Here is a 16,725-nt window from a genome sequence, read left to right as displayed (position 1 = left end):
ATTATTAACCATTCATTCTGTATGTGCACGAAAATTTATTTCAATCAATTTTCCAACTGCTTCTGGTTTAAGTACTCACCTTTGCCTAAGGTGCCATTCCTCCTGAAGTGGTAAATACATATCCCCATCCAGAGTGTAAAGCTGTGATATGGTGTTTCCTTGATGTGTAGGTGATTTGGGATTGAAAATGCGCATGTCGAAGAAAGTCCTCTCAAATGTGCTCCACACTCCTCTTGCTGATATGTCGAGCCTGGCCTTATCGGCATTGTTTCCCATTTGTTGGAAGTTGATTCTACAGGTGTTAACAGGGGCTCAATCGTCACATCCTTGGTCACCAGCATAAAGTATTCAGCAACCTTGTCTCTCACGTTATTGTGACGGTAGTTCACATACCCCATCTCTTACAGTTGAGAATATGATTTTGAACATTTTTGGCTCCACAATCACAGAATCTTGGAGTGCTAGGGATGTCCCAACCATGATACCGGAGATGAACAGCATCTCGGAAGTCTTGCTTGCTGTAAACATACCCTAGCTGTTGAATGGGGAGACATGTTAGCCAAGCTCCTGACCCATGCTCTTGTACCAGCTGCAGTGACTCCCTGGTAGTCTCATGACTCATCCACTTCACTCGTTAATCTTTATCATCAGTTACTGTTCTGCAGTAAACTTTTTCAATCATTTTTATTGTATATTGGAAACTTCAGATTGTTTGTATATTTGGAGTCTATAGAATTTTTATGGATTTTTAAAAGAATTTTTATAGAGTTTTCATAGATTTTTTAATGTATCAGGGAATTTCATTTTTATCTAGTCCTCTGTAAGAAAACCTGCTAACCCTTCTTGGATATCTGCTTGTTAGGTGCATCTGCCTTATTTATTTAGTCATGTTATATTTTACAGTTTTTACACGTTTTTAATGAATGGTTAATAATTTAATATATATGAACCTGGGGGGCCAAGTAACTTGGCTCATTTTTTCTTTCTGTGGCTAGAAGTCAAATTAGGATCCATGACGCATCTACATGTGAAATTTGAAGTAAAAGCATGTTTTTGTAAAATCAGTTTTTTTGTAGAATGCAATAACGGGCTATATAACATGGATCTCGACTTCCACCTAAGATATACAGGTCAAGAATGGGCTAGCTAACATAGCCCACGAAGTAATTACACTTTTTTGGTCTTCACTCTTTTTTAAAAGCAGGGTGATATGGGCCAAGTTACTTCCCAACTTATTTCCAATAAACTGATTTGGTCTACGTAACTTGGCCCACCCATTTATAGAACATTCTGTGGGATAGGTAACGTAGACCAAAAAATTCCTGAAGAAATGGGATAGTTTTTTTCGTTTATCTCAAAACTACCAAAAACTACTTAGCCCATTCTTGCATGTGCAGGTTCATATATACAATAAATTAAATCAAGTGATGCAATTGGCAGAGCACAATCGTAAATCCTGAGCAATAGATATCATCTATGGCCCTCGTAGCTCTTCTCCTCAGGTATCAGGTTGAAGGAGACATTGGATATAGGGGCGGTCCATGCCTTCTTTGCCTTTCCACGTACACCTCTAACTGCTACTAGCACACTCCTCATTATATCCATGCTCAGGCCCGGCATGTCCTGATGTTACACATCACCTGGCTGTAGTCCTCCTTGGTCTTGGTGGCTATCAACACAGCAAGTCTCCTTATGAAACGCTTGGCCTCAGGTGCCATTCCTCCTGTAGTGGTAAATACAAGGGGGACAAATGACCCTTTCTCGATTTGTAGCACTCGGTTCATGTACTGTCTCATGTCACTCACATCCTTTTGAAGATAAACACATATTATGTTTTAAGTCTATGTTTTAAGGGCCTGAACAAGTAGAAAAATATCATAATTCTGTACAGCCCAAGGAACACCTGTGCCAAGTATCAAGTCCTGGGTGTGGCCAGTCTTTTCCAAGAGTTGAGGTTTACCTTTTTTGAGTTGAACTTAAAGTTTTAAATGTAATTGCAGGTAAACTGCACACTTTGGCGCGCAATGTCTCAGTAATGCAAGGTCAGATTTTTATGCAGGTTTTTCTTACTTTTCCATCTCCAGCAGATCTTTCACATATATGTTAAATCTATCAAATTGATTTTTCTGGCTGTAATATTCTTGCTACTTAATGAAGTCAGTATTTTTTGCTGCAACATCCGCTATTTCAAAGGGATGTAATTTGGGGTTAACTGAATATTTTTTGAAGATTTATCAGCTAAATCATATATATTACAGTCAGATTTATATGAGGTTTTGATGACATGAATTTACTACATTATGCTTTATTAGGACGAAATGAGTCACATTTGTTGTGTGGATGGATGCTCTAAGATAAAAGCGGGAAGATCTTCAGATGAAAGTGACTTTAGATGTTTCCTTCGGTGGTATAAATTTCCTAAAAACCAATCTCTGTTAAAGAAGTGGATCAGTAGGGTCAACCTGCAACCTAGTGATGCAGATGTGCAGGTTACTTCGATGTATGTTTGCAGTGACCATTTTGAAGATGATGATTTTGTGTACAGAAACTTGCTTCAGGCAGAACTATTGAGCAGTAATGCACTTGCTGGACATCATATAAAATTGAAGGAAGATGCTGTACCAAACACTGATAGAAAGACTGGATGTTTGCGCTTGGAGCCTCCAAAAGCAGAAAGAGCATTAAAGCGTAGCCAAGATTTGATAGATGGCATTGAGAATACAATTTCTCTGTCAAGAAAAAGGGTAAGATGTGAGAAGCTGAGCTTGAAAAACGTTGATGAACTTATATGGGAAAATGAAACCATAATAGGTGGATTGCCATCCATGAGTGCAGTTCAACAAAATATCAAACTTAAAAAAATAAATGAACTGATATCAGAGAACGAGTCTAAAACAGGACCAATACCATCAACTGGAACGAATTCACGAAAATTTAGCTTCACAAACATTGATGATATTATATCAGAAAATGACGCTATAATTGGAGACTTGCAATCTATGACTAAATCTGCAAGATACTCACTTCAAGTATCTGGACTTGACTCTGGTAGCACTGGTGAAACCATCATTGAAACTGCCAATACAAAAGAAATATCGAAATCATATCAATGCCCTAAAGATGACAAAGCCTCAATAGCAACCCCACTCTCTGACGAAGCAAATAGTGAATCTCGATCTCCTAATGTTAAAGATGAGCTAGTGGAATCATTAGATATTGAAAAGAGACCGAACTTGAGTGTGAAAAGTATTTCTCAAATTATGTCACAGTTTGAGTCCATGATAGGAAATTTGTCATCAACAACTTTTACAAGCAAGGGGGGAACATCTTTATTATCAGCATCTGACTCTCACACAGTAAGTTCCTTAAATACATCCATCAGGGTAAAAGAAGAGACATTGGACTACTCGCTTTCAAGTGATCAGCGCAATTTGAACTTAAAGAAAATAGAAGAATTGATATCAAGCAATAAAGCTGTGATAGGAGATAAACATTCTACAAGTTCAGCTATGGTTTCTTTACGCCCGGTATCTGGCACTCAATTAACTGACCATGATACAGTGATTCATTATGCTCCTCAATCAAACGATCCCAGCAATGATGCTAAAAATCTTAACTTTATTGAAAATATCAACAAATTGATATCGGAAAATGAAGCTATCATTGGAAAACTCCCTGATAATAATGAAGAGTTATATTTTGATTTTCAGCATGATCCAACTGGAGCTTCATCATCTCCACTTTCAGAATGTGAATCTTCTTTAAATTTAAATAAAACAACCTTAGAAACAGCAATTTTAAAGCAAGAAGAACTAGTGGATTTGGGTCATTCAATGGGAAGCGGAAATATCAGCTTAAAGAATATTGATGACATAATTGCTAAAAATGAGGCCCTTGTAGGTAGTTCAATGCCTCATTTAATGCTTCCTCCTGAAAATGTTGATGCTTCCATTCGTGTACAAAATGAACAACTTGAGTCAATTCATCCTCACAAAGTTAGACAGTTTGGTTTGAGAAACATTGATGAAATTATATCAGAGAATGAAGCTATAGTAGGTCAAACAATGGCCTTTCCTAGGCCAAATTCTTCTGACAAGTTTTCTAATGAAAATCCAAGTCAGTCTGACCATTCAAAAAAAGAACTATTGGTATCAAGTCAAGACAACAAAAGCAATGAACTTTCTGAAGTGTCAAATAGGAACCTTGAAGTATGTAGAGTGAGCTCAAATGTGAGAAATATAGATGAGATTATTTCTGAAAATGAGGCGATTGTCGGAAGTTTGTCTCCTCCTCGAATTGTAGTTCCACCTTCCAACACCGCTACCCACAAATCTGCAAATTATACTTCTACGTATGGGATGGAGAAACAAATGAATTCGAGCAGTAATGTTCATAAAAAGCAGAATTTAAGTGTGAATGACTTACATCAGAAAATGAGCATGGGCTATATTGACGATCTTATTTCAGAAAATGAGGCCTTATTAGGAACGAACGAACTTTATTACCGAAGAATGAAATTTGCTACCAAAGAATAATGGTGTTAGTTATTATATTGCATTGTTTAAAATTGTATTTTACCGACCCTTTTGTATTAATATATTGTTTTAAAACAATAATTTTTGGATTGCTTTGAGTTCCAATGATCATTGGATATCCTCTTGGCTCTTAACAACATTTTTAACATTTTGAAATTTCCGTATAATATATTCTGTCAAACGTCCTATTGACAGGTCTATGATTTAAATTCAAGTACATTTTTACTTACAGTATTTACTTTTTGATAAATTTTAATCAATTTTAACAGTTATTAGATGTTCCAATTTTGTGTTTTATTATGAATATATACGTTTACTAAATTGTAAACTTGACTATGGACAGTGGAGTTTCATTGCTTTATCTATTGAGACATCATTCAAGTTTAAATAATATCAGTACTAATATGTTCAGTAATTATAATATTCCTTTCAACCTGCCTAATTTCTGAGAAAAATTCTTTTAACTCATCATACTGGAAAAAGATTAATGCTACATTTATACTGGAAAGCTGGAAAATTTCTAAGAATTTAGTGAGAAGGAAGCGTGTCTGCTCCTATTCAACTTGTGATTGTAATCTATTGTTCAGATTTAGGATGACCGTTTATTTTTCGTGCAACCTAGACCTATCGTACAATGTGATTGATTTGTTGAACGATTTTTATAATATTATCCAACGCTCAATGTTTTACTCCTCTTAGGGCAGCACCCATGGCTCTGAAAAGAATACAAAAGGTAATGTTTCGCATTTCACTCTAAATAATGTTGATGTCTGATTTATTTTAAATTCAAAATCTTATACATGGCTAAAACGAAATGTTACGACGTTTTCTAATCTCCTCCTCACTACTACTGCTCTCTTGCAACAGTGCAAGACGTAAACAAACAATGTTAAATAATCGTTGTCACATGTCAAATCAAATGTATATTATCATCTCCCAGTCTGTAGTAAATTCCATACCATGATTAGAACATTGTTATCATAGCTATATTTCTCTTTTAAATTAAACAATTTATCAGGGATATTACGATCGTAATTCTCAAATTTCAATGTTTGGGCTACCACTACATTTCCCATCCTATTGATTATTCTAAATTTGTGAATTAGCCAATTGATACGGTTATAAGTGCGGCAAATTTTGCAAATAATGCGGAAATATGCGGCGAATTTTCTTAGATTATGTAGATCTTTCTAGGTGTGTTGGAAGCTGCCCAAGCATTATAACATGGGGTTAGGTTAATAATTTTGTCTATGAACGAATGAGTAATTATTTCAATAATTGGTGATGTGACCTAGGCCAGATCCCCTACCCCCGGCACTGGGAGACTTTGGGACCGGAAACTGATCCGGCCCCCAAAGAGGGGTCAGATCACGTCACCAATTAGTGACGTATAAAGGTATAATTAGTGATGTGATCCATGGATTGAATTTAATTGACATAGAAATGGGCTAGATCTGGGGTAGAGTTCACATGTCAATTCTGTAAATCATAGCTGTACATTAAGAAGTAAACATGATCTGACTGCTCGACTCGTAGATCACATAAGGGACGGGAGCTCTTGCTAAAGGGGGATTCTCGTATCAAGGATGTGAGACGTACGTGTCAAAGGCATGCAAGGGGAGTGTGCCGATCTAGTGTTCTAGGTATAAATATTGGGTGATAGAAGGTAGTAGTATCGCATTCTATCAACAGTCATGCCTACCTTCTCCAAGTTCCTCAACGGTTTCAGAGGATGTCAACAGGTGCTTGATTCTGACGGATAATCTACAGCAGAAGAACAAATCCCTTAAATGTCCTGCCATGTGCTACCTTGCTCTCACAGACAACACTCTTTCCCTTGGAATTAAACAACACAACCACGATTCGGATTGGCTACCCCACAGAGACTCGAACTCCTTACAACGCTCAAGAGGAAGGCTGCAGAACAACCCCTGTCGGCGACTCAGAACCTGATATCAGAAGTCCTTGCTGATGCTTGACCAGAATTGTCCAACTGACACTGGTACTGTTCTTATTGATTTTGAGAAAGCTGTTATGAACTCATTTCGGGACATTCTGCCAGGATGGGAAGTTGCCAATTGTTACTTCCATCTCTGTCAGTCTGTTCAGAAGAACATCAGCAAAAAATTATCATCTGGATCGGCTTGCTGTTGGAAAGACTCCTTCCAAAAAGAAGAGGATTTCCAGCAGTATTCTGTACGACCTTTGTTCCTTCTACACGACATACCCAACAAAGATTGAGTACTTGTGTGCTGTTGCGAAATACTTTGGTAATAATATTGAGTAATTTGTTGTATTCTGAAGTATTATATTATTAATCGATTTAACATTTTATAACCAGCCAATACATTGTCTCAATTTAAAACATGTTCACTTCTTAATTTGTAGCTTCTATGTACAGAGTTGTCATATGAACTCTACGCCAGATCTAGCCCATATTTTCTAGGTCAATTATATTCAATCCATGGATCACATCACTAATTATACGCCACAAGCTTCAAACTTACATGTTAATTACTTGATGACGTATATGGTGGATCATATCACTCCGGCCCCAAAGTCTGGAAGCCACCCCCGGCCCCGTAAGCTCGTGAATGATATGATCCATCACATGCTAGGCCCTAAAAGTGGTCAACTTTCCTTCGTAGTTTGATCACGAACTTGTGATGATGGTCGATTACAACATTGTACGGTTTGCAGAACAGTTTTCCTCCACTTTCTTAAGTTGGTTTTTAAACCTAAAATTGTGAAAAATTGTGCGGAGAACGGCTGTTAGGGCGAATGTGTGCGGAAAACTGCTAAAAGTGCGATTCCACACCCATCTCACTTAAATATTGCCTCTGAATAGCGATTGAAATACACGACATACATAATATTGATGATATTCTTATTGCTTAGAAAACTGCATTGAACAGTACATTAACTTAGTGTATGTTGGCGTCGAATACCACATTGAGTCGATGTAGATAATGTAGATAATTGGTGCTTATATTAAATACACTAGTTTCTAAGTTGGTGAAGTCTTCATTGATGTGGCCTCTAGTATTGTCTTGAATAAACTGACTAAATTTGTCCAGCAAAAAGTGCGATAAATGTCGGTGTAGAGAGTTTTATTTATAATGAGTTTTTGCATGAAAGATATGAAGGATAATATGCAATGTATGATGACGCTGCTCGCTGATTTACGAAAATGCAGCAATACAATTACGTCAATGCAAAACAGCTTCTAGCTTCTGACTGATATTTATTTTATCGAACTTTCCATGAAATTGATCGTTTGATTTAATTAAGATGAAGGCGGAGGGAGAACAGATCTTATCATAATATGATCGTTAAGTAGTTGACGTACGACTTAAATTTAATCATATCATTACATGATTGGCAATAAGCCAGACTTTCATTCTAAACTTTCTTATTCACAGGAGCTTACTGATTTGGGTAAAGACCCTCCAGCCCTTTGTAGTGCAGGTCCCGTCGGCGATGACTGTAAGTTTTATTTTCACATTTACTTTATTAATACCACTACCTACAATACTGCATATCATTTCAATACACTCCTATTGTATTTAACATCAAAGTTGGTCACACATTATCGATTTTATGGTGTGCTAACAATTGCTAGTCGTGCATACTGCATATTGAATATAATTTTGCTCGATCCTTCTCGAGAGATTAAAGTTGAGTTTAAAGATAATTACCTGTTACCTGACTGGTTTAAACAGTGTTAAAAAGTACAATCCAAACTGTCTCTCCAAAATGAAGGTATTACATGATCGCTAATTTAATAGCAAATTGAGGGTGACCTTTTAAGCAGTTCATACTTGTGGTGATTGTCATTAGCTTACCTTTAAAAGTGATCTTGCGGATATGATGTTTTACCAGATTGCCACTGTTATATCATAAATCGTAGACATAGCTTAATTAGAAAGATGCTGTTCAGACACACTTTGGTTACTTTACATTTCAACGGTATTGAGGTGACTACGATATTTATATAATGTGATCCTCTTACATTCTTCCTTTTAAATTCAAGTTACTTATGTAATCATATTAATGCTAAATAGCATGAGCAGTTTATGCAGTTTGGTAGGTTACAGCTGTATTTAAATTTACAGAGTAAATTGATCTGGGTGACCGGTGTAGTACCTTGCAGCCAACACCGGGACTAAATCCGCTGAGATATTTGGTTGATAAATTAAATTAGGCCGGATATTTACCTGTTATCAGAGGTAGCGAAGGAATTTCATTCTAGCAAAACGTGTGCTGCAGGGGTCATGGTAATTGGCATCATGTGTTTTTCAATGATATCTACATTCTGCAACAGGCCATAACTTTACTAGTCTGTATGGAAATAAAAAGATTCAAAACCTGTTTTTGACGCTTTAAAACCCGTTATTTTAAAGGTTGTTTTCAAACATCGTTTACTTTATGATAAAGGAAGGGGATTTTGAAGTAAATTAATGAAATTAAACTCTATTAATCTCGATGTTCTTGAGATAATAGAGATAACTAGGGCTGGTTTTCCCCTAACTGATGGCTAGACGTCTAATAATGGGAAACTTTCTCTTTTGTCGAGATCATTTAAGGAATTTTACCACACTTTTACACTTTGGTGAGCTAAAAGTTTCGATGGCCTAGATTATGGGCCCTGTTGAACAGATGGACAGTACATATTTGCAACAGTCCACCATACCTGGCCTCTTCTTCTAAGAATACACTCCTTGCTCTGATATCACATTTACACGGATTTTGAGGCTATTTTCCTGAACTGTCACACTTTCTCCAGACATATTGTTATCAGGAAAGTACACAGAATTGACCTGAAATGTACTGAAACCGCATAATTTGTACAAGATATTTAAAATTTCAACACTGTGACAGCGATAATTGCACCAAAAGTATTTCTATGCTTAGGTTGCTACAGTGTAGCTAAGAATGTAGTACGACAGTGTGGTTATCTCTTTATTTAATTATGTGTAGCTTTCAAAATTCCCGTTTCTCATGATTACATCATGATGTTACAGTAACCTGTGTGGTTACACATTCTGCTTTCGGTTACCAATGGCGCGCGTAGCGGCGCGCAAATATGAATGCTGGCCATTTAGGGCTTTAATTATGTGGCGTGTCTCATGTAAAGTTTGATTTGAATACTTGCCATGCGCGGCGTTATTGTTCACGTACGTTCTTTAAATGTTAGTTATCTTTCTGAATCCTCATATATTCGATATAAATAGATCTTTGGTCATGCCGGATGTACATTATACGTTCTTCAGGTCACATCATTCAACAATATTACTTAGCCGAAAGCTTAAGTTCGGGCTTCAAAACCAATTGTACCACTGATTTAAATCGATAATGTATATTTGTGCATTAACAAGTTCCATATTTTCAGTGTTTCATTGGCAAGCAACCATTATGGGCCCGGTGAGTATTTACGAACTCTCCTATCATAAGGGAGGACGCTGAAATAATTATCTGATTATTCACGTTTAAACTTACTGCAAACTTACACATACAATATAAGCTTTCGCTAAGGCTTGGCTATTCTGATTTACAACAGCCCAGCAATCCTGTTATCATAATCCTCTTAAATTCTTATCCCTAGAAGTGATTCCTTCATTAACTTTAATTGTGTTAGACAATGATATCAATATCATATAATTGGATGTCCATTTACTCTCAAATTTTGACGAGTATTCCATCAATATATTCGATATTGATTAGCGATTATTTACTGAATCACTATATCTTGTAACCCGACTCCTCTCCCTTAACTTACCGGATTTGTAAGGGTCCATCTTACGTCAGGTTGGAGTGACAGGAAGTATAAAATCATCTCCGCCCATTTCTACAGAAATCTTGCTATTTAATGAGTTTGAAAACCACTCACTCCATCCAGCCCTCTCGCCGTTATCCCTTATAACCCCCTCAATTAGACTCACTTATTTACCTTAACTTATTTTCAGCAAGAGAGCGCATATCAGTCTGGCGTATTCTTTCTTACAATTCACTTCCCAACAGACTACCCCTTCAAGCCTCCAAAGGTACAACTGTTAACACTGTTTACTGTTGAAACTCTACATAATATAGCGTAACTTCGTACTGTACAGGCTGTCACCACCAAGCATTGTCAGATAGTATCGTTTTGTTACTATATCGGTCATATTATTCAACACACTACATCCTGTTTAGGTGAGCTTTACAACGAAGATATATCATCCTAACATCAATAGTAATGGAAGTATATGTTTAGACATTCTTCGTTCGCAATGGAGTCCAGCCTTAACCATCTCCAAAGGTGAGATATCACCCTGTAAAGTTATATTTTATCAAGTTAGAAAGTGCATGCTATAAGAGTGTATGATGTCGATAAATCCGTATGCCAATATTGCTTGCTAGTTTTTATGTGATAAATTCCTGTTACAGTGTTAAATACCCGGACTCCAAGCAGATCATGAATTCCAAACGGGTGATCAATAATATACCCTGTTTACCCCTAGTTCTACTGTCGATTTGTTCTCTCCTCACTGATCCAAACCCCGATGATCCACTGGTCCCAGACATTGCAAGGATGTACAAAACAGACCTAAAGAAGTACAAGGAAGTCGCCCGGGAATGGACCAAAAAGTACGCAACGTGACCGACCACACTCCTTCTTTATCTTGGTCGGGGTAAGTAATGTTTTGAAACCTTTATAATAATTGTTAAATGACAGGATTTACTGTACAAGATTTAAACATGTCATAATATATAATTGTACAGCAAGTTGGTCTTATAAAATGTCGACTAAGTACCTCTGTGGTATTCTCTATTAAGGTCCTCAGCTCGCATTTAGATAGAACATTTACATAAAATTACGTCAGCACAATTTTGCAATTTTTAAAAATCTCGTGAAAATTCCCCTCTAATTTGAACATACAATACAAAAGATTGATGTACGTCACTTATACTATCGTACATTCCCATAAATATGAAAATGATCGATCATTTCGAGTGATTTTCCAATCAGTAGTAAGTTTACCTATCTTGTGAACTAAAAGTTGAAAGGGGAAAAAAGGCTTTTTAAGTTACAAGTCAAATTCTGGATACTTCACGCATCGCGTCCGAAGGGGTTTTGATAAAGCTGAGGGGACTTCATATTATGGTGTTACCGACTTGTTTTCCTTTTTGGGTGATAACTGGTAAGTTTATGAATAACCCTTCATCCTAACACCTATACTATTTCAGTTAAAGACGTGAGATCGCTGTTACTCGATGTTGTCTATGGATCTTACTACATATACTCTTGCGTTTTTTACTTTTCTGTGCTGTGCTTGGACTCCTCCCTAATACAAATTGTATGGACTCTTCCTAGGTTGCTTGGCAACGGGTGTTTTCTTGAAAAGCTTTACACATCGAGTAAAGTGGACCCCTTTTGTAGATAGCTTTCGGCCCAGGCCGAGTTTTGTGTACGATTTTAATCGTGGGAATTACCACACCAAATCCGGATTTTGACTTTTGGCTTATTTTCTTGTGAGAGCACTTTAGCTTCGCTAACTTCAAAAACGGACAAATTGATGATGAATTTTCGTAGTTTCAGTGGTTATTTTCGTATACCTTACTTGGCCTATGCGAAAGGATTATAATAAATGTGGGTTACTTTTGGGCTACTTGGTTGGTGTGCAGTTAACTTTTATCTCGATATAAATATGAATATAATATACAATAGGCATCCATGATTTGGTCTTGATGAATGCTGTCCCTCAAATTAGTGTTATATTTTGTTATTGTTCACTTTGATTATCAAAATAAATTGATTTACAATATTCGAGAATTTCATTAACCAAGGAAAGTTGCATTGTCACAATGGTGAAATGTGGCGTAGTGACAATAATCCTGCAATGCAAATTCGAGAATAACCGAAATATATACCGTAAACCCGCTCTGTGCGGTATTGCGATAGGGTATGTACTCACATCACCTGATCACCACCAAATGCAACATAATCCAATTGTATATCAAGTCTCCGCACGCAGTGACCAAACACGGTCAAAGGAAATGAATAGGAGATTTGCTATTCACAGTACAGAGCGCAGCGGTTTTACTGTATACTATTACTGTTATGTGTTATTAAGAGGAAAGTTCTTGGTCATTCAGGCAATCTCTCCAGAATATCTAAATCTAAAACTCAAAAATATCCAGTCTGAAGTTACTATGCTCACTTGATCTGGATTGTGCCAGATAGGATCGACATCGCTATTGTTATGTAGTGCGCCATCAACAGTGAGCCGCGCGTGCCTACTGTAGGATGGTTTTTTAGCGCCAATTTCGGCCAGCACAATTTTCTTCAAACAAATAGATATTGAGTATCCTTCCCGACCTCCAATTGCAACAAAAATTGGTAAGCTTACTCATAGACTTACAAGGAAAGGGTCCGAAAAATGTAAAGCATATCCAACCATCAGACATTATGTTACAGCTAAAAAAAGAAGCGTATTTTGATCACTATATCAACTCCGATATCCACCAAATTTTTCGGACAGTTGTGAAAGCCCTATTGGAAGGTCGTCGCCAATTTCCAGAATGATCTCATTTAAGGAACTGAAGATATATCCGAATAATACGACAAAAATGGTCAAATTTGGATGAATTTGGTCAAATAACGCGACTTTTACGGCTACTTTTGCTCAAAAGGCCGCGCACCATCAAATATGGCACCTAGGCGAAACTCACTGATCTTTCCAAAAAGGTATGACAAATTTGGTATTGTGACAATTCTCACAGTCTCTTATCTAGAAAACAGTGGTACAAAAATTTTTAAATCCGAACAAGTTTATTTTTATCGTGCCCCACCTACTATTGTATTCCACAAATAAAATCAAAGGACACTTAAAGGTTTATAACCTACCAAGACGCGCGCCGAGTTAAATATTCGAGATCGACGAATATTTTACGAGTATCACCCGTTAATATGCAGACCCCATGCTTTTTCTAATCATAAACAGATGGAAGTTAATTGTATCACGTTGTGACACCCACGGTCGTTTCCTGACGATACAGGGGGAGCCGCGCACTTCGTGCGCTGCGGGTCATGATACAACTGACAACGTATGACAAGAAATTAACGGGTGATACTCGTAAAATATTTGTTCCTGTCGACGAGTCCAACTCGGCGCGCGTCCTGGTAGGTTGTAAACCTACAACGAAGTAGCGCGCGCCGGGCCGGATCATTAATGATTAACAATGGTCTTAATCAAGACCCAACCCTTCCCTCCTGACATTGACGGATGTTACTCGTCTAAATTTCTTCGAAGTAGCGCGCGCCGCTTTCTTCTCGAAATGTTAATGGCCCGATGGCAAGTGCTACGAAGTAGCGCGCGCCGGGCCAGATCATTAACAATGGTCAATCCTGACAGCAATATTACGTAATCATGGCCTGGCCTGACCCCCCCCCCTTTGTGCTTTGACTTTTTTCCCTTAGAAAACACTTTTCTCTACCCACTACCATCTACGTTTCATGCTACCCTGATCATTTGCATTATGAGCCTTGTAGGTTTGAACAACCTACCAGGACGCGCGCCGAGTTGGACTCGTCGACGGTCCAATTTATGGAACAGATATTTTACGAGTATCACCTGTTAAGATTTCTATGAACTCAATTCAAAATTGTAATTCTTTTACCTGGGGACCTCAGTGCTCAGGCTACGATATTTATGTTCATAATCATAAAGATTAGGCAGAATTACTGAGCGCCGTCCAGTAATGATTCTTTTGTGATGAATTTATATTCATTATTGTGTCATGTCATATACATCAATGGAACATGGAAAGGCCAGTGGAATAATAAACAATTACAACTAAAATTAAATTATTTAAACTGTCATGTGTTTTGTCATACGTTGTATGACCCGCCGCACACAAGTGCGCGGCCCCCTGTATCGCATTGAAACTCACTACAGTGAAAAGAACGTTGGGGTCACGACGTGATACAACATGTGTTTAGATATTATCTTGTAGCGCGATGCACTACTGGGTCCCGCGTTGCTCTAACCAGAGCCCTCTCGCTTGCAGTAGCGCGCGACCGCCGGAGGCGGCAAAGAGGCATATCTATCTGCATATCTATCTACTTGTGAAACAAGCGCGTCACGCAGTACGCGTAGACACATGGCTATGTGAAGGTCCCGCGCGCATCAAATAATGCTTCTCACAACCACTTCGGTAGATCGGCGAAATGCACCACTGTGCCTCACCGAGCTGCGAAGGATTGACATCGTGAATCAAGATATTATCAAAAAACAGTACACGTTTCTACGTGAAAATACTTACCTGAGGACCCCAGGCTATTATGTTCATTAATATAATAGAGATTAGGCGGAATGACAGGCTGAGCGCGGCCCAGTAAGAAAATACGCCCATTGCACGTGCAAAATAGCAGAAGGGCATATGCTATATCTTTGCTCTAACCAGAGCTTGCAATAGCGCGCGACCGAACAAGCGCGTCACGCAGTACGCGTAGACACATGGCTATGTGAAAGTCGATCTATTAATGAACTATTTATAAATTTAGCATTTTTTACACCACTTGGGGGTCCAAATTTTGGGCACTAAAATTTTTATTCCGTGGCCAATTTCTATTTTTTTCGTGCTGATTAGAAGGCATCAAATCATTTGAACCAGTCAAAAATGTTTAAGTTGTATATATCTTGCGGAAAGTTGTGCTAAAATTGATGCTGTCGTGTCAGTAAAATGGTTGTCACTGATGATATCATGGTTTTGTATCATGATTGAAATATTTTTCTGACTCAACAGGTCGTTTCAATCTCTCGGCTTGCCGATTGAGCACTGTCAGCAGACGACGCCACCCACAATAAACATGTATATATATATATATATATATATATTATTAGTCAGCCACAACTATCAGTAAAACAACGCCTTGACTTCAAATGTCGGTAAAATGTACCTTTACAGTCATCCTCAATAAATGTAATAGATTTGTAGTGTTGTAATTAGTTTAAAATTAGTAATTAGTTAAAAATATATATATGTATGTATATATCGTCTCGCTCTATACATAGTAAAATGATTAACTTAACGGGTGATACTCGTAAAATATTTGTTCCAACGAGTCTAACTTGGCGCGTGTCTTGGTAGGTTATAAACCTGCAATGATTAACCTTCAAATAAAAAACATATTTGACATTAAAAAGGCATGCTATATCTCCACCAAAGGCACATTCAATTTGATACATACCTTACTCGGGAATATAACTATGTAAACACAGAGAAAGCTTTTAGTCACTGTGCAGTTAAAGTATTTAATTCCTTGCCATACGACATAAGATCAGCTGAGTCAGTTACATCTTTCAAGACCAAACTTAAAACATACTTCTTTTCTCTAGCATTTGATTGATTTTGCATTTACATAGGTAAAATGAACTTGTCATGTCTAATTTTCAATTAAACTAAGCTCAGTTAATGTAAGAGCCGCTTTAGAAAGCACTGGAGTTTATCTCCAGGATTAAATTATATCGAGTTATATGATTTAGCTATAAGGCGGTTTATAAAAGTTGTATTTATTATTATTATATATTATGACTGGGATAAAGTGGTGGGTTTTGGAAAATTCCGCCGGTCATTAATTTTCCCAGTCATAAATATAATAACTTTATGTTATTTGCTTAAACTGTTTAGGATGCAACCTAATGTCATGATCTTTTTGAACTTATTAGCAATTAGACTGTTAGCTCGCTTCACAAGCATGTCATCTTCGTTCCAAAACTTTTTATGTCCTATGCATACACTCCTTGATAGTTATCTTGATCTAGTATCTTTGTTTCACACAATAGAGCATAAGTTTTGTGGTTTATCCACTGGGCTTAGAGTTTGTGTTTAAGCTACCAAATTTTATTATTATTGTTATTATTAACCCGCTATAATATTCAAGTTATGTCTATAACTTGAAGAATTGACAATGTCAATCCTTTGCAGCTCGGCATGGCCCAGTGGTGCATCTCGCTGATCTAACGAAGTTGTGGTTGCGAGAAGCATTATTGGATGCGTGGTGCGGCCCAGTATTTATGATATAGTGCATAGTGCTACAATTGACAATAATTTGCTTGATTTTGTACTATGTTGATGTGTTCCGACCAAAATCGAATGGGAACCATTTAAAATCACTTACAATATTGGTAGCAATGGACATCTCCGA

General features: G+C 37.4%; 1 protein-coding gene across 1 annotated transcript in view; it reads left to right on the top strand.

Moving 5' to 3' along the window:
* The window catches only part of LOC134825782 (ubiquitin-conjugating enzyme E2 2), a 29,971-nt gene extending 17,631 nt beyond the window's left edge, over nucleotides 1-12,340 (top strand). Inside the window, exons 2-8 of the mRNA XM_063837992.1 lie at nucleotides 5,233-5,268; nucleotides 7,958-8,021; nucleotides 9,928-9,959; nucleotides 10,502-10,579; nucleotides 10,728-10,833; nucleotides 11,036-11,206; nucleotides 11,763-12,340. Coding sequence (XP_063694062.1) covers nucleotides 5,245-5,268; nucleotides 7,958-8,021; nucleotides 9,928-9,959; nucleotides 10,502-10,579; nucleotides 10,728-10,833; nucleotides 11,036-11,175 — 444 coding nt within the window. The 5' untranslated portion in view covers nucleotides 5,233-5,244 and the 3' untranslated portion in view covers nucleotides 11,176-11,206; nucleotides 11,763-12,340. The remainder of the gene's footprint in view (nucleotides 1-5,232; nucleotides 5,269-7,957; nucleotides 8,022-9,927; nucleotides 9,960-10,501; nucleotides 10,580-10,727; nucleotides 10,834-11,035; nucleotides 11,207-11,762) is intronic.
* The last annotated feature ends 4,385 nt before the right edge of the window (nucleotides 12,341-16,725 follow it).

This window comes from Bolinopsis microptera, chromosome 1 (genome assembly GCF_026151205.1).
Source record: "Bolinopsis microptera isolate Bmic1 chromosome 1, MBARI_Bmic_1.0, whole genome shotgun sequence".
Taxonomy (NCBI): Eukaryota; Metazoa; Ctenophora; class Tentaculata; order Lobata; family Bolinopsidae; genus Bolinopsis; species Bolinopsis microptera.
The sequence above is the reverse complement of the archived record's forward strand: the minus strand, read 5'-3'. Positions and strand labels throughout refer to the sequence as shown.